The 21,809-nt window shown below is 36.3% G+C and overlaps 1 protein-coding gene across 6 annotated transcripts in view; it reads right to left on the bottom strand.

Annotated features, from left to right (window-relative positions):
- The window catches only part of KCNU1 (potassium calcium-activated channel subfamily U member 1), a 146,541-nt gene that overhangs the window by 26,244 nt on the left and 98,488 nt on the right, over positions 1-21,809 (bottom strand). For all 6 annotated transcript variants that reach the window (XR_013352962.1, XM_077849126.1, XM_077849124.1 and 3 more), the window contains 3 exons: positions 5,520-5,616; positions 1,885-2,109; positions 334-520 (listed from right to left, as the gene is read on the bottom strand). Coding sequence is in view for 5 of the 6 variants with exons in the window: in XM_077849126.1 (XP_077705252.1) it covers positions 334-520; positions 1,885-2,109; positions 5,520-5,616 (509 nt within the window). In the remaining variant the exon portion in view is untranslated. The remainder of the gene's footprint in view (positions 1-333; positions 521-1,884; positions 2,110-5,519; positions 5,617-21,809) is intronic.

The raw sequence follows: 21,809 nt of genomic DNA, 5'->3' as shown, positions 1-21,809 counted from the left end.
AATATTATTAATTATAATAATATGCCAATTTCTCTCTTAACTAATAATAAATCAATAACAAAAACATCCTTAAAATTCAGTGATTTTTCTTAAGATGGGTAAACAGTGTTACATGCATTCCACTTAGAAGGTAGAAATAGCTTTCATTTGACTTAGGATTCCCAAGGACTTAACTGTTACATCTATTACAGAATTCTCAGAGTTGGGAGGGGCCTTCAAGGATATCTGACCCAATTTTCCTTCTCCTCATGATCAGAGTACTTCAGAGAGGAGTTAATTCTCTTTTCTTATTCCATTCTCTCTAGCCTCCTCCTATCAGGGAATTGTTCTTACGTGATTCTTCAGGTGTCTGGGAAGAGCAGCTAATCCTCAGTGATCCAATGTTGAGGGTAGCCATGATGGTCTCTGTGTCTACCAAAGCCGGGTTGCTTGATGCCTTGGATGAGGAGGATAAAACAGCACACATGGAACATTCCTCTATGTTGGCTGCATGGAGGTCTTCAGGAAAAAGTGCAGATCCCTAATAAGAGAAAACCCAGTAGAGGAGGGACTTCTCAGATAGAGGGATTTTTGAGTGAAAGCCTCTCCAGCCCCCACTGACTTGGTTTTAAGACTAAGTACCTGATATCTGAACATACTTAGCTTCATTGATCACTGATCATTAATCATTAATATCTTACTGTGGATAAATTTCATAGACTCTTTCCTAACAGCAAGTCTGGATGAGCCAAAGGAGGGTAAAGAGGGAGAAGCGTACATCCATTCAGATGATTTAAGTGGAGGAAGCAAAATAGGGATAATAGCAGGGGTAACAAAAAACATCCAGAGAATGAGGAATTTATGGATCTAAAGGCAAATTTTGCATCCTCACAATTTCGCTTGCAGTTGGTCTTTCCTATATTCTCTGAATTAGCTAACATAGTGGTGGTTTCTTCTTTTCCAATTTGGTGGAGAAATAGGATTAGATCTGGTCCTGCCTTCAGGTAGTTTAGACTTTAATACTGGTAATTCCTAACACTAGCTTGATCGAGAGATTTCTGCTCCTTTTCCCAGCTTCCTTTCTATGGTCTAAAGTAAGGGTCTAGCGCAGAGTACTTTATGATGGCTTTTTAAAAAGCAAATGAAATTTGTTCCTTCAGAGAACCATTTTTGAAATTTGAACTATGTTACATATTGCCAGCCATTATTTCATGAAAGAAATTACATGCTTTGGGGGCATTTCATACTGCACATACTTTTTTTTTAATACAGGGAAAGAGTGGCACACAATGGCACACGGGCTTATAAAGGTTCAGAGCAAATACAATTACAACCAAAATGCCACATATTCATAATGGATCCATTTCTCAGAAGTGGAAACCTAATTCCTCCTTCTTATACATCTATCGAGGACCCTGTGACATTATGTTTTCCATAAATGATGTATTTTCAGAAAAGACAAGATAGAGCACAAAGGCTTGCTAGTTTAACTACAGACATTAAGTCAGAATAAGACTCAGAAAAGTGGAGAAACTCTTATTTATATATTTATTTATATAAAGACCATAAAATATGATTATAAACATAAAATGTATAAGCTCCTGGGCATGAACTCAGGACCCGCAATGGCTAGGTTTAGATATTCGTTCTGCTACTTATCTTCATGTTCATTTGGACAGGTTACCTACTCTCTCCATGTCCAAAGGTCAACACCTTTAAAATCTACCCCATCAGATTCTTGTGAGGATTAAATGAGTTAAAGTTAATATATATAAAATGCATAGAAATGTTTTTGATACTAGTAAGCACTATATAGCTACAAGCCATTGTTTTATTATTATTAATGCTAGTGCCATTAGTTTTATCATCATAATAAATAATCACTATCTTGTATGTGATACTTACAGATAGAATGTATATTTGGGGAAAATTTCGGAGAAATAGCCATTCTCTCTTCAGGTATTCGAGGGACCCAATGAACACAATATCCTTCAGCTCCTGCCGCATATAGCTGCTAGCTCTCAAGGGCATTACAAAATTCCGAAGCCCTATCAGTGTTGACTGGGCATCTCCAAAGATGCATGCTATGACGTGGTTCCGAAACTCATGTTTTGACTTGTCCATTCGTTTCTAAGCATAAACATGCAGAATCTGGTCAGTTTTAGAAACAAGCTGAGAATGTCTTAAACAGGACTCATCCTTCCCCTCATCCCAACTCTCTTCCAGGTACATCGATAGGAGGACTTTCATAAGGATTAGGAAATTCTGCAAACTGCTCATAAAGTGGAATTTATCTACCACAGGGCAATTATACTTTTTTTCCTTCAGTGGAGTTCCTCCTTATTCCACTTTTTAAAGTCTTTTATCAGCCTGGAGTGCATCAATTAAAACTCAGATCAATGTCATTTCTCAAGGTGTGAAACCATACAACCAAATGGGGAGCATATCTTTTATTTTATCATGTGGTTTTGACCTTGTATGTGCTATAGTTAAGATTCAATGAAAAATTAAACATTACAAATTTCATTGCTAAATTTATGTCTTCTAGTGAGCCCTAAAAATCACATCAAGTTGTACAATATGTTGTAGTTTTTGGTGGATTTTCAAACATATGAAGATATCTATTAGTTTGGAACATATGAAGTTTTCTTTTTATTGGCCCCAAATGGTTGAATATTGGCAATTTCATATGGTTCAAACCGACATACGAAACTCATTCAAAAGATGCTTTCCAGAGTTTAGGAAATTTGTTATACAAAGTACAGAAAAGAAATGAAAGGGTCACAAAAATTCCATTTGAACCCAAACATTCAAACATGTTGCGTACTACTATCAGCATCACCGACTATTAACATTTTCTCTATATCTCCAAGTTGAAAATAATCATATACATGAAAAATATTTAGTTTAGCTTTCCCCCACATTCACAGAGACTCTTAAGAATGATGAACGTGACTTAAAAAAAGAGGTGATGGGATGCCTGGGTGGCCCAGTGGTTTAGCGCCTTCCTTTGGCCCAGAGTGTGATCCTGGAGTCCCGGGATCGAGTCCCACATCAGGTTCCCTGCATGGAGCTTGCTTCTCTCTCTGCCTATGTCTCTGCTTCTCTCTGTGTGTCTCTCATGAATTAATAAATAAAATCTTTTTTTAAAAAAGAGGTGATAATCCTATAGGAAACTCATTTCAAGCCTTGGTCTGATTTTTTCAAGGGAATGAGTCAGTTCTTCTGTGATGGCTCTGGGATGGGCTAGAAAAAGCACTGGATCTGGAGGAAGACCTGATTCTGGATTGTGTTGTATGACTGTGAACAAGTTAGCTTACTCTGTGACACTCAGTTTCTTTAAGTTTAAATGGTTTAAAAAATAAAAGTTAATTCTGTGGTGGAAATGAAATAATATATTGAAAGTACAGTGTTCAACTCATTAGCTGTTGTTCAATACCTATTAACCAACTCTGAATCTTATTGAATTCCTAGAGTTTCAGAGGAGGAACTCTTGGAAGCTGGTAGAGAACAAGTTAAATGCATTTAAAAGCACCTCATGTATAAGTGTGTTCTACATTCCTCGGCATATGAAGACTCAGAATACTTCAAATGGATGTATCATCCTCTCTTATGCCCATCTTTAGCTGGGTTAAATGACAAGCTTCTGTGAAACAGGGGCTGATAAAATCTAATAAGATAAATAAGTAACATCTGACTTCTCCAAAATTAGTTTGTCAAATTAGCATATACTAGGAAATACTCTCTTTTCAAAGGGAATTGCCCTGTGAGGGGAAATAAAGCTACTTGTCTGGAGAGCCTTCCTAAAGAGTGATGTGAATCGTAACCAAATCTATTAAATAATTGTCTCTAGCTAATCCGATTAGTTTTAACTTGAATAATGAAGCCTCTAACGGTATTTAATGTAACATGCCTGAAGTCCAACGATTGCTCTTCTAAGTAGAACTAAACAATTAGAAACAAGATACATGGCAAAGTGCATTAATGGGCACAGCTAGAGAGGCAATTTCTCCAAGAAACTGTGGCACAAAACTGTCTCCCAATTGAGAAAGATGGAGGCTTTTGGAGGAAGGGGAGGACGCACTATTTGTTCAAAGTAACTTAAATCGACCACTTTCACTTGACCCTTCTGCAAACTAAACCAAATTCAAAGCATCCCTGAATTCCACAATATGGACATTTCTCCTCTAGGGTCACAACTTTCAAAAGCCTTAGAATTTCTTAAACTAAACGCCCTTCTAAACTTATCAAAAGACTCACTTGGTGTTCTGAACTATATTCCATATCAAGTATCATAAAGGAGATATTTATCATAGTAACCTGTCTTTGTGCTTAAGAAATACGGTATAAGAAAACATCTGCTATGTCTATTTCTTGGTCTTTTGGATGCCTCCATCTGCAACCAAGTTCTCAACCTTTCTAACGACTTCCTTCCCACTGAAATGTTTAGCTTCCTGCTCAATGGAGTTTATTTTGCTTAGAAGAAGACATAATTGCTAAAATGGTGAATTTCAGCAGCAACCCTAGTAGTTTTCTAGTTATTTCGACAGCTCTGACAATTTTATGCTTCTGATCAAATGATTGATCATGCTTTTATAAAAAGTTATATATTGTCAGGACACAGGTACCAAGCCACAAAGAGTGAGTGAGTGTGTGTGTGTATGTGCGTGTTTAGCAGAAAAAGTGAGCTGAATTACTTTTGGAAAGCAAGAAAAGACATTATTATCAATTAGTTATAGTTGAAAAAATTATATAGGGTTCATACAAGTTATCACTTTTATTATATTACCAACTACTGTTTGCAAGGTAAATCCTGAGATTATGCTTGAGTTGCTAACTCTGGAAAATGAGAATAGATGGGGACCCAGAAACAGGTATCAGAGTCTGGATGAGGATACAGAATTTTTACATCTTAGTTGCTGGCATTTCAGGAAATTGAGTTAGTTCATTTCCTTGAGATAACAGAGACAGAGGCAGGATTCTCCTAATATTTATTAGGATTCATCCATGTGGTACATCTAGGAGACACATTCTTGACTAATGTGTTAAGTAAGTATAAAGATAGCCAACTTTAAGAGAAACCACTATAGAAAATCCAAACAAAACCAATAATTAGGAAAATGTTTATTTACTCAAAAAAAAAAAAAGAGAGAGAGAGAGAGAGAGGAAAGGTTTCAGAGTTCTTGTAAATGGCTTCCCTAGTGCATTTAAATTAATTAGGTTTATTAGAAAAACGGCAAAGTGTCAAGAGAACATTATTCTAAATAACTGACTCAGCTAAACTGTTAAGGTGGGGGGGAGAAGTAGTTGAACAATCTGATCTACTTGTTTCAAATCTCAGCATATTATCTACATAATCTTTGTCAAATGCCACATCTGTTACCCTGCATACTATTCATATGGCTGGTGAGGAAATGTGTTTTTCCTTTGAAACTCACAGTTTACAAAGAGAAATGGCAGATGCTTATAACTAGTGTAAGGATGTTATTTACCATAGCTATAGCTTTATTTTATTTGAGATTTGGTGCAACATCACCTACCAGAATCACATTGTCCAAAGGGGTTGCTCTGCACCAGTGAAACATGCCGCTGCTATCAAGCTGGTCAGAATCTTGTTCTGTTTCATACAGAAAAACCCTAAGTAGGGAGAATGGAGAGTTAGCTGAGAACATTTGTGGCACTGGTGTAACAAAATCAAGATGTCAAACTTAGAACCTTGAGCTCAAAGCTCAGAATAACCTTGGGCCTACAGAATAAAGATTCATGTCTGAGGGACACCAAGAGCTGAATGTCCAGAATGTATCACAATTGAAGATATACTGAAAACTTTGTGTGTGTGTGTGTGTTCACCTGCACATGTACATGTGCTTGTGTGAGCATTTAACAGACCTATCAATCTCTCCTTTTACCTTACATTATATGTGCCTTCAATGTATTTATTTTTGTTCTTAATTTTGCTACTTTGGCGATGCTACTATTGCTTGGGAGAAATCACAAAGGTGTTTTGGGCCCCTGAATATAGAATTTAAAAGTCTATGAGATTGAGTCATGAATGTATCTCTCTCCTTGGGTTGTTTTCCACCCCTCTCATTTCCATATCTTTTTGTATGAGTCCCTGTTGAAACATTCTTACTTATTACATGCATTTTGTATTCTTCGCAATTTCTATCACTGGCCTGCATTTGACTTTACTATAATCTTGGTTTAGGTCTTGGTAAAGCCCTCGACATGAACACTGCGGTTGGGCACAATGCTTGTCACATACTATATTCAAAGTATATTCAATCACCCAAAGGATTAGATGATCTTTGGAAAAAATCCTATCACATCTGAAGGAATGCAAATTTGCAAGATAGAGAAGAGAAGAAACCCTTCTGGAAGTGCAGAAAGTTTATAGTCTGAACCTATTTGGGTCGGGAGAATTAAAGCTTACTCTATAGAAACAACCTCAAAATTGCAGGGGCTGAACAGAACACAGGTTCTCTCACTCACACTACATATTTTCATCAGATGAACAGAGCTTTAGGGGTGCAGAGTCTGTACTATCTTAGAGTCACACACCTAGAACACACATCCTCCTTAGTCATTAAAGCAAGGGAAGAGCAAAGCCTGGGCTTTTAGCTGCCATGGCCAAAAGTGACACACATCATTTTTGCTCATATTTCATTGGCCAGATCTAGTCACATGGGTCCTCTTAATCTATGGGGTTGAGGAACATGGGAAGCAATTGAAATACTTAATGACCATTTCAGTCTCTGCCAGACTTTAAAGACCATTCCTTATTTTGTGGGTAAAAGTCAAAGAGCTAACAAATGGTAAAGCTGGCATTTGAATAGAATGCTAAGTTTGAGAATATTGATGCTCAGAGGATCCAATTTTCCTTTCCTTCTTTGGCAAATGGGCAGGTCAGATGGGGCCCAAGACTAGTTCTGACCAATGAAATGTGAGAAGGGATAGCTGATGAAGGGACAAGCTCCTGTGTGATTCTTCAAACACTCTCCTGACCCTCTATAGTGATGACCAGCCTAAGAACATGAGTGCCTTCGTGCCACAGAGTGCCCTGGTCTCATTGACCTGTGTCAGACATGTAATATGAAAAAGAAATACACCTTTGTTGTGTTAAGCCACTGAGATTTCATGGTTGTTACTACGGCATAAATCCATCCTATTCTGAAAGAAATGCCTACTCTAAAACAAACATAACACATGGAATATTAGTAACTGTAGAAGTCGTGAGGAAATGCTTTCTGCAGTCAAATGAAGTTTGAGGAAAATGTCCCCTCTTTGAGATTCACACTGCACTTCAGTGTTTGAAAGGTTCAGGAAAGTCTTACAAAAAAGAAATCCTTTAAAGTTTGTATAATGCAGTATTTCACACATTTACTTCACCACACAAGTTTACCAATTTACTTATTCATTTACTCACTTAAAAATATCTGTTACTAAAAAAAAAAAAAAAAAAAATATCTGTTACTATCTCTTGAAACATTCTATACAGTGTCACACTGTAGGTTCAGCCCTGCTGATCAGTACATTCTGACAGCACTCTCTTGTGAAATTTTGCTATACATTCTGGGAAAAATACAACATATTGTGCTCTGTGCTGCAGGGTGAGTTTTTTTTTTAATTTTATATATTTTTTAATTAATACCGCTTGTTATTCAACACCTGGCCCAAAGACTCAGACTCTAATGTAGTATCAAGCAATTTTGATCTCTTTAAACCAAGTCAGTTTCTAAATTGCTATCTTAAGTCATAATTTTTCAGACAAAGGAATTTCAGATTGTTAGCTTAGAAGTATCAGACTTAAAGTAACGGGATAGAGAGAGGACCCAGAGAAGCTGACATGGGAGAAGGGTTTGGAAAGTTAAGAGCTTATTGCTAATGAGATTGGCTAATGCTGAAGTACAGTCCTTCATCTTCCTCCTCATTGAAGACCTCTCTATAACCGTAGTGGATTCTAGTCATTTACCTGGCCAGAAGATGTTGTAATAATGTAAGCCTTAAGGTCAGTTTGACCAAAATGGGTTATGTTATTCTTTCAAATTAACATGCCTTTTGGTGGTTTAAATATCCTTAACTCATGAGCTCCCACCCCAAATTCTAAGAGCCACAGAGGCTCTCTTAATGGTACTACATAGGACCGTGGGGATGGCTTTATGCCAACCTGGTTAAAGAAACTCACCAGGGAACACACCTGAGACCCAAGTCTGTTTTTTATTTTTATCAGGATCTGGAGAACTGGCCATGTTACTCATTCATAGAACCTATTTTTTCCTCCATGTGTAGCTCCCTAGACACCATTGCTTAGATGTTGATTTAATACACCCAAGTTACCTTCAGAGAGGAAGCTTCCTGCTCTCTGCCCTCAGCACCCAAGTCTACACGACAACTGCTACTACTTTTCTTCTGGTCACTTTCTTCAGACTTTTCACTTTTCCTCTCCTTCTCCCTCTTTTGCCCCTTCCTCATCCTCATAATGTATGAAGACTCTTGGTCTGGAAATTAAATGCCCTTTTGGCAAATGGAAAACAATCTTCTCCCAAGCACATTTTAGCTTGACTTGGAATACCAAATCAATCACTGTACACTTTTCTATCATAATAAAAGCATGATCTATGTACACAATCTGTCACAGACAATGTCTTTCTTCATTCTGATGTTATGGAAAACAGATATGCCTTAGAGGAAACACCTGTTGGAGACCTGCATAAAAGAAAAGGCTGGAGGAGCCCCACTTCATCATAAAGGCATCCATCTGGTGTCCTTGCCAAGCAAAACCTGATGCAACTTATTTCACCATCCCTTAACTATAGTTCCCTTCTGCCATATGCCTTGCAAATGACATGATTCTTGCAGAAATATACCTTCCTAAAGAGAATAATAAATCATCTATGGGAATGTGCAGCATTAGCAGTCTTATTAACTAGGAAAAGAGGATTCAAACATAAAGGCTGATGCTATTGGAAGAAAAAGGAGCCATAGAATACCATCCATGTCATTCAAGGCAAAAAAGAAAAGCTATATCCCAGCCACAGGCAGAAGCCTCTTTCTTGAGTGAGGGGTCTTTCTGTGTAAGAGAGGCTGACAAGAAATATAGTAGGAGTTAGCTGAGAAGGCCCTCAGAAGGACATGCTTGGGATGAGGGTGGGGGAGTTCACTAGTCACAAGATTGGCTTCTCCTTGCTCAAGCAAAATAGGATACTTCCATCTGGGAGCATCCAAGAGGCATCAAACCCTGAAATGTCCTCAGAGTCAGGTCTCTGATTGCCATATTTAGAGGCTGACAGGCCTAGTGTGCTGGGTGAGAATAGCTTTTGTAGCCAGTCCACTTGCAGATGTGCAGAGCAGCATGCGAATGAAGGTTCCAGCTTTCTTTGTTGATGACTGCCTTTCTCTGTGCCACTTTCATATGCATGAAGCCAACTGTCTTGTGATCTTGTGAGCACAAGCTCAAATATGTCCCCACTAAGGAAGGCAGACTCTTTCCTCACTGATTTCTGGAACTCTGCTAAAGAGTACTTTAGCAATGACTCTTCCTTGTCCATAGCAACTTATCCTGTATGAATCCTAGTACTTAAAGGAAAATGTAAGCGAAGGACCATGTGCCTTTAGTTTCCAATTGTGGTGTCTGATGAAAGAGAGGCTCAAACCATGTAGGAAACTCTCTGTTAAGGTGGGGTGGGTTTTAGTGTCAGATCAGGAAGCACAGTATCCAAGAGTATAAGTTTGCTGACACTATTTCCTTCAGTTTACGAACTTGACTCAGATTATTCTTGAAGATGATCTACCAATGGATGAGATTCTCCACTATTCACAATATCCATTATAAAGCTTAAAAGCAATTGACAGTTCCTTTTCCCCCTCTCTTTTGCAGGCCTCATTTTTGGAAACTCTGGCATGTAACTATTCTATTTGAAGCCTTTTTAAAACTCCATAGGTGGCTTATAAATTCTTAGGCCAGAGGTTTCTGGCCTGGATGTAGAACAATATATTTTTTTGCTCAAGACATGAGTTAACTAAAAATAACAAGTTTCAAAGTCTTAGCATAGAAAAGACAAGTCCCTTGACCAAGTGTTGAAAAGGAAGGGGAGGCATGTGTCAGTGTGTCCAGGAGTTTCATTGCCCTTCTTTGTTCAGTTTTTGGAAAAATCCAGTGAAACTGTATCTTGAAGGTAGTGATCAAACTCCCACCGAAAATGGAGGGGAAAATCCTCTGTTCCATGATGCCTTTGGTGCTGCTAAAGGTTTTGTATCTTGCAGGCTACAACTGCCCTCTCTCTAATGACTTCATATATAATGATGAGATTATTCAGTTTATACTTAATCTGAAAATACTAATTGATTGTCAATTCTGTCTACCACTTTTTGCGTTCTGGGAAGAAGGCAATCACCTAAAATCTGCGAATGTGAGAGCAAATTGCATAATCAGAGCTTCCCACTTTATCCTGTGCTTGTCTCTTTCTCTTTCTGTCTTGCATACATTCACACACACCCTTACATACTAAATGTGTGCTATAGTCAAATTTCAGAATATGAGTCTTTATGGCCACATTATGATTTCATTTTTGGGAATTTTACCTGGTTGCCACATATTCATAACAAGGCACTATTTTTGCTGGGAGGAAAACTTAAGGTTTAAAAATATGGATAATTTTTTATAGTCCATTCCCCTGGGAACTTGTGTATGAACAAATGGAAAAGGATTCCTGTGAGGTCTGAGAGGTTTTCAGGATCAAGAAACCATGTAAGAATCTCAAGAAGGAGAAAAGCACAGTCCACCTTACCCATTAGAAGGATCTCTGTGATCACTTCCTTTTCCATGAGAAAGCTTTGTGCCCTGACCAGATATCATTGCTGAGACTCCTTTACCACCAGGTAAAATGCAAGAAAACTTGCCATGAAATCTCATGGGATATTCCACATGTTAACAGCAGGCTGGTTATCTCTAAAGCATCATGCCCTCTTGGTTACATGTGGGAAGCCTTATGAAGGAGGGGAATGGCTGCCACTCTGTGCTCAGACTGAGGGTTTCCTAAGATCAAAGACTTTCAGCCCTAAAACTGGGCACTGCACTACCAGAATGGGGAAAAGCTCCTTGGGAGGGAAGAAAAAGGAAGAAAGAATAAAACAGTTGAAACCCTATGCCCAGACAACCTTCCACACCTTTATGTCTGTAGGTGGGTTTGGTTGATGTTCAGTGGAAGAAAAGACAGTTGGGTGGTCAAAGGCCTGTATGTTTTAAGACATATACGGAATTATATCTTCCAACACCCCTCTGGTTCCTGTCTCTTGATTCTTTGAATAAGAAATCATTGTAGTATTACAAACTTTAATAGTGTAGTTTGTGGGCTTGATTTTTAAAAAATCTGTAAATGGTATTTTAAAAAGGAGACATATTAAAATTCAGGATATCACTGTATTCAGTATAATCTTATTTCAATCTACATAGGAGAATATATAAACTGTGTGCTAATGTAAACCAAATCAGCTGTGAATAGAGTGTTCTGTTTGCCTTTAAATGCTGCTTTACAGATGGAGTCCATCAAATCCATGGCCTCTGTTTTCAATGTTTACAATTTAAAATCTCAAAAGAGACACTTTTTCCAACCTTTTGCTTAGAAGTGAGAAACAAGGTCAGAGTGGTCCCAGACCAGGTGAAAGCAAGAATAAGATGGTGTGCCTTTCTGATAAACCCACATCTGAAGGCACATTTAAGCATCTCTCTGTTAAGCTTTGCTTTATTTCTGATGACTATAAACTGACAGCTTTCTGAACAGCATTTTCTATCAAAACATACATGTAGGCATCTAAGAATTTAAATGGTTACCAGACAGGAGATCAAGGTGAAAGATAAAAAAGATAGTTTCCCTCTTCCTGGCCCATTCCCCAGACAGATCCTCATTTAAATTCCTTTATATTTTATGGATATTGCATTTGGGATTTCCTACAATGTGAGGACAAATGAGGCATTACCTGAAGCAGCAGGTACCTCTAATAGGGGCTAGAGTTTGTGCCCTGGGTAGAAGAGCCTGGGGCTTGGGGCAAGGTACACATCTCAGAATAAACCTCATAGCCAATCTTTTCAGCATGAGGCTATATTTTTAGGTGTTCTTTCCCATACCATCTAACACTTTCTACATATCAAGTGACATACTAAACAGAGAGGTTGACCTAAATAAAAAATATTTTCCACAGAGTTTAGGATATAGTTTTCTTTGTTCAGTGGACTAGGAACTGAACAATCAAGTCAGTTACTGATACTTCTGATCCTAACACATATTACTAAAACAAATGTGAATTTCAGGCCAAAGACTTTTATTTTTTTGTGGGATATGGAGTTGAGAAATAGGAATTTAAAATATCTGAAAACTAGCTAATTTTTCATTGTACTGATACCCTTTCTAAGGTATTATGGGATTGAGCCTGAGTCAAAGGTTAGTATGACAGAAACAATTTCCTTAGGCACTGGGTGAGAAGCCTGATCTGGGAAATTATCAATAATCATAACCCCTCAGAAGAAATTAACACAGGAAAAAAGTAGCATCTGCCACACTGTTACTGGTTTGAGTGTTGTGCATGTGCTTGTATGCATGTGCTTGTGTACGTGTGTGTGTGTGTGTGTGTGTTTGTGTGAGAGAGGGAATGGGTATTAGATTGAAACGTACACGTTGTGCAGAGGAAACAAATAATTCCAGGGTACCTGAATACTACTGGGTTTTCTTTTTAAATAGGAGGTTCTTCGTGAAGTTTCCTTATCTGTATTCCTTAGTTTCTCTGACATTCCTGTTGCTAGATGTCAACATGGAGAGAGATTATCAGTGTGCTGGGGACTACAGATTTTTGGAAGAACTGAAAGGACGTAATGATGTGTTGAGGACCACAGACTTTTAAAAATTTCCTCCCATCTGGAAACCATCACCAGGGGTAGGCTGTTGAATAAAGGCACCCTGAGTGTTATAACACTTTACTTAGCACCAGTGACCCATCAAGAAGCAATGGGGATAATGGAGGGGGAGGCCACTTGGGATCATTCATGACATGGGGCCCTCCTTCTGCTCAATGGCCACATGATGGCTCTTTTTTAAAAGAAGAATGCCTTGATTAAAGGTGAAAAGTTAGAAGTAGGAGCCGCTGGTGGGAAGGAAAAGGTTGTGGCTAGTGTTCTTTAATGAGAAGAAGAAGAGATTAAAGCCAGGCTGTTATTAGGGATGAAAGGTAAGAGTCAGGATTTTTTTCATGTGTGGAGGACATAGAAGAGGATCTGCAGGATGAGGTTAAGGTCACAGACAGGAAGTTCATAAGCACTCTAACTTAGAGGTTCCCTGTGTTTTAGCTTTTTAAGTGAAGGATGAATAAGAACGAAGGAGGAAAGAAGTAGAATGTTCATCTTGTTCTGTTCACCTCTAACTTGAAATTAAGTTTCTGCAGCACATCAAGTCTTTCACTCTTCTTAGTGTGATTATGAAGATGACATTCACATCGGGATTTCCTGAAGCTGAGCCTGTTGTATCAGGAAACCATCTGGATGGTCTACCTCTTACCACTACTACTTAAGCTCCAGAAGGAACTTTCCAATGTTCTTTACTTAGTTGCAGTCACATAGAGGCAGGAGGGAAGGAGGGGGAAAGGGCGGGTGGGAAAAAAGAGAATGGTTCTACAAATTTTCTAGGAACTTTGTTATAGTATAAAAATCACCACCAAATAAAATTCTTTTGTATATCTCCCTTAAATGTCTCCTGTGCCATGGAACCACTGTGCAGGCTGATAAGTGAGTTTTGACTTGAATCTTTCTTGCCCTATTTCACAGCAAGGACAAGATAATCCCATGGTCCATCACTAGTCACCCAGCAGGCAGAGAAGTGCATGCATATCCCTCTTAGCTGCCCATGTAGACTAAATGGAAGACCAAAAATAGTGCATTGTCAAAGGTTTCAACTAAACACTCTGCCGTTTGTACATTAGAATAAATTGGCATTTGTTTAGAATTATACAGACACTTAATACAAATAAAAATGGTATCTATCTTCCTGATGAATAGTTTCTTGACTATTTTGCAGGAATGCAAATGCTTTCCTATCATCTCTTTCTTCTCCATATCAAGATCTCCATGGGAATAGATTCCAAGTTATGTCTAAGCTCTCATCACTCTATGAAAGAATAAACAAATTACATGCTCTGCAAAATCTTCCAACCTCTTCCATTAGAGCATTTGAAAGAAATCCATCTTGTTTCAGGATGTTAGGGCAAAAGTACAACAATAGCCACACTAGATTTCAGATATCTTAATGGTTATTTGATTCCACCTTTTGATTCTTTAATTGTCTACATAATTTATTTTTTTTTTGTCTCAGTGGAAAGTTGAGATTATATAATTGAAGAGTCACTTTTTTTGTGGGCACTCTTTATTCACCTCTACTTTTCTAAGTTCTTCAACACTCTTAATTTAAACTCAAAACTTTTGGTAATAGTTTGGGATGAAAATTAACCCCTTTGTGAAATTATCCTAAAATTAATTTTTATCTATTCCAGACATCTGATGAGATACTAGACAACTTCTCTATCTAGAACAGGATCAACAAGTTATTTTCTGTGAAGGGACTGAACAGATAGTAAGTATGTTAAATTTTGCAGGCCAAGAGGCAAAAGTGATTTTATGCAGTAGTTATATAAAAAGAGAAATTAAATTTTCACAATCTCTCATTGATGATATTCAAAATACAATAATAATAGTGAGGAAGAAGAAGAAGAAATAGAAGAAGGAAGAGAAGGGGAGGAGAGAAGAGGAGGAGGGGGAGGGTGAAGGCAGAAGGGAAGAGGAGGAAGGAAGGGGGAGGAAAAGAAGGAGGAAGAGGAGAAGGAGAAGAAGGAGGAAGAGAGAAGGAAGGGGGAGATTTTTTTTTATTATAGGATATACTAATAAAAAGAAAGATATTTTTTAAAGGATTTTCCTTAATTGGCATGCAGAGTTAGTGTTCTCTGTATTCAAAATTAATTGCAAATGTTCATATATTAATGCTGACCCTAATCAGTTTTAACATATATAATCTTTGAAAATGTCTGTTTACACATATAGGTACTGCCAAATACTGATAGTACTCCAAGGGCATATGATTCTAATTGAGCATATCACTTAGAAGGCATTTATAGAATTATGTTAAACTTTTCTCTCAATATTTGTCTTTTAGTAGGTCATCATATGGCAGATTAACCACTTGCAATGGAAGATTAGGTGGGAATTCCTCAATTGCAGTTAAATGAACTTAAAAATATAAATTACCTTTGCACTTGTATTGAGGTCCAAAAAATAAACAAATAAACAACATTCCTGGAACTGAGATCAGAAAATCTGTCAACTGCAAATTTGTGTGGAGTTAGTGATCTTACTTCTTGTTTTAACTTCTGACATTATAGGAAGTGTATAAAGAAGTATGGCATTATTTGTGATCCAAAGAATGATAGTTGACATTGTAATGACTTTATCATAGAATAAGTTTCACATACAAGCTCTGTTTTGTTTTTTAATTTTATGCTGATTTCATTAAGAAACATTTTAAAACCTACAGTAAATGCTAAGTTTTGAAGCTACTTAATGTTCTATAATAGTGATCAATTGCAGTTTTCCAGAAAATTTTCAGTCTTGACCTAGAGCTCAATAAATAAATAAATAAACAAACAAACAAATAAATAAATCAAAACAAAACAAAACAAGATAAAACAAAACAAAACAAAAAAACCCAAACCACTGCTAGGCTTTTGTGGTAGGGTAAGTAAAAATACTCAGTTTATATTTCTTAAAAAAATTCATAGAACTAACAAGATTAAAGTCCCTGAGAAAAAATGAAATTTACCATTGACAATATTGGCCAAATAAATATGATAAATTCAAATATTTTCCACCACAAACCTGCTGATGAATAATACAATGAATGGCCATAGTATTTACACACCTTGAATTTCACAAATTTTGTAAATGTGTCTAAGTAAGATTTTTTTTGTCTGCTACATGTATTTTTTTTTATCACTATCAGTTGTAATACATCTTAGCAGGTTCCACTTCAGATTGTACTGGATTAGTGTTTTCTCAACTTATTTGAAGATATATTCAGGTAGTTGTGCCACACAGACTATTCACAGAGGCAAATTTTTTCAGTTACTTCAAATTCAGCGTTGGCTCCCTTCATGAACAACAACTAGACACTATCAGTAAAATTTGTTGGCTCACAAGAAGCCCAGGAAAATGACTCAAAATCGTTTGCCTTAATTTTTAACTAACTATTGATATTTCCCCCAATGTCAACTCTTCAAGCAACTGTTTTTGCTGAAGGGCTAGTAGTATTAAATAATTTTATTTTCTCTGGAGACCCTTGTGGGCTGCAGTGAAAACAATTTAATTGACTTACCATCAGTAAATGACTTTCCTTGCTTGGTTATTCATAAACTTTGGTTGCAAATTCTGCTGGGATTAAATTGTCTTTTTAAAATTTTCTAATTTTTTTTAAATCAGTGCTTTAGCATAAGAAGGACTACTGCTATAAGTGCCTAATTTGATAATATCAACCTATATTGCATTCTTTTAGCACAGCTATACTGTCACTGATAATTAAGTACAATGTTTTACCATTGAAATGGCATACAAAAACAAGTGGTGGGTTGGATTTGGCCTTTAGGTCATAATTTTCTGACCCTGGATCTAAAAAACACCCTGACATAATTTTAAAAATAACATCTTCACAGACCAAAGATATCACAAAGTCCCTATGGCATTTGTTAATGGTAAAATTGGGGAGCCAAAAGTCCTTGAGAATGGGAAGTCCATGGGAGCTCTGAAAGGTTTTTTATTCATTCTAGGAATCTAAAAGGAACCACATATGGGTACAGGGCTGTGCACACGATGCCCAAGAGACCTGAGACATCCCTAATTTCTTACTTCTGGCTGCCCTTGAGAATCTGCACTAGCAAGAAGTGAAGGCTAACACAGAGATGTAAGCCGCTAGGGTGTTGAAGGCATTCTCCAACATGCACACAGAGCTGCTGGCAAAGGCGAAGAGATGTACTGATTCAAGGCATTTAAGGAAATCTCAGTATAATCATTAGCTAACCACAAAACTGAGTGTGTAGAGACTTGTATCAAAACACTATGAAGAAAATGGACTTTAAAGATTGATTTCAGGACAGTTATGAAAGAAACAACAGAAACACCATCAACAGTAAACTCAGGGGTTAGCGAGGGAAATAATTTCTAGTTGCCATTTCGTATTGTTAAAAACATGTGGTTTGAACAAGAAAATATGAGACACAAATATCAAGGAAGTATGGCTCATACATAGCACAAAAGTAGTCAAGAGAAACTCCCTGAGGAAGCCCAGGCCCTGGACTTACTAGGCAAAGATTTTTAAAGCAGCTATTACAAGTATAGTCAAAAACGAGGAAATCATATCTAAAGAACTAAAGAAAATTATGAAAACAATGTATTATCACATACAGAATATCAATGAAGAGAGAAAATAAGAACCAAATGGACATTCTGGAGTTGAAAAGTATAATGATTGAAAATACATTTTTTAAGTTTTTAAATTCCAGTTAGTTAATAGTGTTATATTAGTTTCTAGCATACAATATAGTAATCTAACACTTCTATATCACCTGGTGCTCATCACGACAGGTACACTCCTTAATCCCCATCACATATTACACCCATCCTTTCAAAAATCTCCCCTCTGGTAACCATTAGTTTGTTCTATAGTTAAGAGTCTATTTCTCGGTTTTGTCTCTATCTCTGTTTTTTCCTTTGTTCATTTGTTTTGTTTCTTAAATTCCACACATGAATGAAATTGTATGGTATTTGTCTTTCTCTGACTGGTTTCTCTTAACATTATACTTTCTAGGTCCAACCATACTGTTGCAAATGGCAAGATTTTTATCATTTTTATGGCTGAATAATATTCCTTCATATATAGATTGCAGTAATATTTACAGTAGCCAAACACCCCACATCTTCTTCCTCCATTCATCTATTGATAGATGCTTGGGCTTCTTCCATAGTTTGACTACTGTAAATAATACTGCAATAAAGGAAAGGTGCATATTTCCTTTTAAATCAATGTTTTCATATTATTTGGGTAAGTACCCCATAGTGTGATCACCAGATCATAGGATAGTTCTAGTTTTAATTTTTTGAGGAGCTTCCATACTGTTTTCCACAGTGGCTGCACCAGTTTGCATTCCTACCAACAATGTATGAGGATTCTTTTTTCTCCACATCTTCACCAACACTTGTTGTTCCTTGTGTTTTTAATTTTCATGGTTCTGACAGGTGTTAGGTGATATCTCATTATGGTTTTGATTTGTATTTCCATGGTGATGAGTAATCTAGAGCATCTTTTAACATGTCTGTTGGCCATCTGCATGTCTTCATTGGAGAAATGTCTATTCATGTCTTTTGCCCATTTTTAATTGAATTATTTGTTTTCTTGGAGTGGAAAATATTTTTACTAGAGATTTGAATTGGAAGAAAAAATCAATAAACTTGACTGTAGGTCAATGGAGTTTATCTAATATAAAGAATAGGGGGAAATGAATAAATATGAACAGAGCTTCATAAAACTAAAATATCAAGTGTATCATCTTACTTGTAATGAGAATCTCAGAAAGAGAATAGAGCAGGAAGAATATTTGGTGGAATAATGACCAAATACTTGCCAAATTTAGTGAAAACCTTAATCTATGTGTCTAAAATGCTCAACATACTCCAAGGAGGATAATCGCAAGGAGATTCAAACCTAGGTACATTATAATCAACTCTGAAGGTCAAAGACAAAGAAACAATCTTAAATTCCAGAAAAAAAATACTATGATTAGACACAAGACAAAAGATGTCAACTCTCACTGTTTTTATTCAGCATTGTACTGGAGGTTCTAGTCAGGGCAATCAGGGAAAGAAGTAAAGAAAGAAAGAGAGAAGGGAAGAAAGGAAGGAAGAAATAAAAAGGCATCCAGTTAAGACAAACAGAAGTAAAAAGTAACAATACTGTCTGCATATGACACAATCTTATATATACATGCAAAACCCTAATGAATGCACACATAAAATCTATTAAAACTAATAAACAATGTTAGCAAGTTTGCAGGATACAGATTGATAAACAAAATATATTGTATGTTTATATACTAGCAATGAACAATCTGATAGTAAATTGGAAAAAAAACAATTCCATTTACAACAGCATAAAAAAATTAAAATACTCAGGAATAAATTTAACAAAAGACAAGCAGGAGTTTTACAGTGATCACTGCAGAATTTTGTAAAAGAAATTAAAGAAGATCCAAACAAATGGAAAGACATGCCATGTTCATGGATTGAAAAACTAAGTACTGTTAAAATAACAATACTTTCCAAATTCATCTGAAGTTTTAACTCACTCTCTATCAAAATTCTAGCTGTATTTTTTTAGGATAACCTGACAAATTGATCCTAAAATTTATATGGAAATTGAAGGAACCTCAAATAACCAAATCTAGACAAAGAAGAAAGTTGAAGAATTGCAGTTCCTGAATTAAAAATTACATTAATAAAGATATTATGTTACTGTCATAAGAATAGAATTAGCAATCCAGATATGGACCTTTTCACTAGTGGCCAATTTACTTCCAATAAGGAAACCAGCATAATTCAATGGGGGAAAGAATAGCATTTTCAAGAAATACTGCTGGGACTACTGGATATCCACAGGCAGAAGAATGAAGGTGGGCCCTTCCCTTATACTTTAGACAAAAATTAACTCAAACTGGATCAAAGACTTAAATATAAGAGCTAAAACCATAAACTCTTAGAAGAACAAAGGTGTAAATCTTCAAAGCCTTGGATTAGGCAATAGTTTCTTAGACATAACACCAAAGCGCACAGGTAATAAAAAATATATAGAGACAATTTGGATGAATTAAATTAGAAATATTTGTTCATTCAAAGGACTCCATGGAGAAAGTGAAAAGACAACCCATGAACTGTGAGATAATATATGCAAATAATAGATCTGACAAAGGACTTTATCAGGAACATATAAATAACTTTTACAATTCAACAACAAAAAACCAACCCAGTTAAAAAATGGATTAAAGGGCTTGAACAGCCATGTCTCCAAAGAAAACCTACAAATGACCATCAAGCAGATGAAAAGATTCTCAAAATTATTAGCCATCAAGGATATTCAAAATCACAATGAGATGCTTCACATGTACCAGAATGGCTATAATTAAAAAGACACATAATAATAAGTGTTAGGATGGGGAGAAATTGGAACTTTCATACACTGCTATAACCTATACTTTTAAGTGTATACCCAATAGAACTGAAAACATGTTTATACAAAACCCAGACACAAAGGTTCATTGCAGCACTACTCATAATAGCCAAGGAAAGAAACAACCAAATAATTATCAACTGACAAATGGATAAATGCAATATAGTGTGTTGATACACTGGAATATTGTTCAGTGCTAAAAAAGAATGAAGGGTTGATGTGCTATAAACCTTGAAAACATTATGCTGTAAACAGTAAAAGAAGCCAGATACAAAAGGCTATATATTGTATCATTCATTTTTCATGAAATGTTTATAATAGGAAAATCTATAAATGTAGAAAGTACATTAGTGATTACCAGAGGGTATGAGGAGGGGTGAATGGGAAGTGATTGCTAATGGCTGTGAAGTTTCCTTTGGGAGTGATGCCTCCATTCTGAACTTAGATATTAATGATAGTTGACAACTCTGTGACTATACTAAAAAACCACTTTAAAGGGTGAAGATTAAAGAATGTGAATTATATATCAATTAAGTTTTCAATAAAAACACAAAGTAGCCACAAGAAGAGACAAAGTATAACATTCTACAATTTATTTTGGGAGTGAATGGGTGACGGGCACTGGGGGTTATTCTGTATGTTAGTAAATTGAACACCAATAAAAAAATTTAAAAAATACAATTTATTTTGTACTATTCATTATTTTTTAAAGATTTTATTTATTTTTTTATTTTATTTTATTTATTTATTTATTCATGAGAGACACACAGAGAGGCAGAGACATAAGCAGAGGTTCTCCCTCTGAGGAGCCTGATATGGGACTTGATCCCAGGATCCCGGGATCACGACCTGAGCCACAGGCAGATGCTCAACCACTGAGTCACCCAGGTGTCCCTATTCATTATTTTTTAAATATATTACAGCACTACTATAGTATTCTATTTATTTTCTAGTAGAGTCAAGTTCTCCTCCAATTCAATGAACTGTAACTGTGCTGTGTACCATAATACATATGATCAGTGACAGCCATAATGATAATAGAATAGCCTAGAAGTTCAATTATAGTAAATGAGTTCTTTCATAAAGAATCAGGAAAGTGCCTATGTTTCTAGGATTATTTCCAACTAAAGTTGTTAAATGATAATACTTAGATAAGTAAGTTCTAGGCAAAGCTATCCAGAATGATTCTTTCCAAGAGTTCTGATTCATTGAGGTTGAAAAATCTTGTAATGAATATTTCATAACATTGAGATTTATAGAAGATGAGGTACTATTCAAATTTCCTCTCTAAGTCTTACAGAGAACCTTTTAATGTGCTATTAAGTTCCATGAGAACAGAGTTCACATGTGTGACCTGGGATCTAGCAGTGTCTTCTACAATGAAATTATTGGGGGCATTTATTAAATTTCCAATAAGTATTGGTTGGCTTAGTGTCTGGAGACTGAATAACTAATGAAAGCCATTGCTATATCTCCAAACTTCACCAGTTGTGTTGCCATATTTTATTGGTTTAAGAGTTATAGGTCCAG

Source organism: Canis aureus, chromosome 15, assembly GCF_053574225.1.
Source record: "Canis aureus isolate CA01 chromosome 15, VMU_Caureus_v.1.0, whole genome shotgun sequence".
Lineage (NCBI taxonomy): Eukaryota > Metazoa > Chordata > Mammalia > Carnivora > Canidae > Canis > Canis aureus.
The sequence above is the reverse complement of the archived record's forward strand: the minus strand, read 5'-3'. Positions and strand labels throughout refer to the sequence as shown.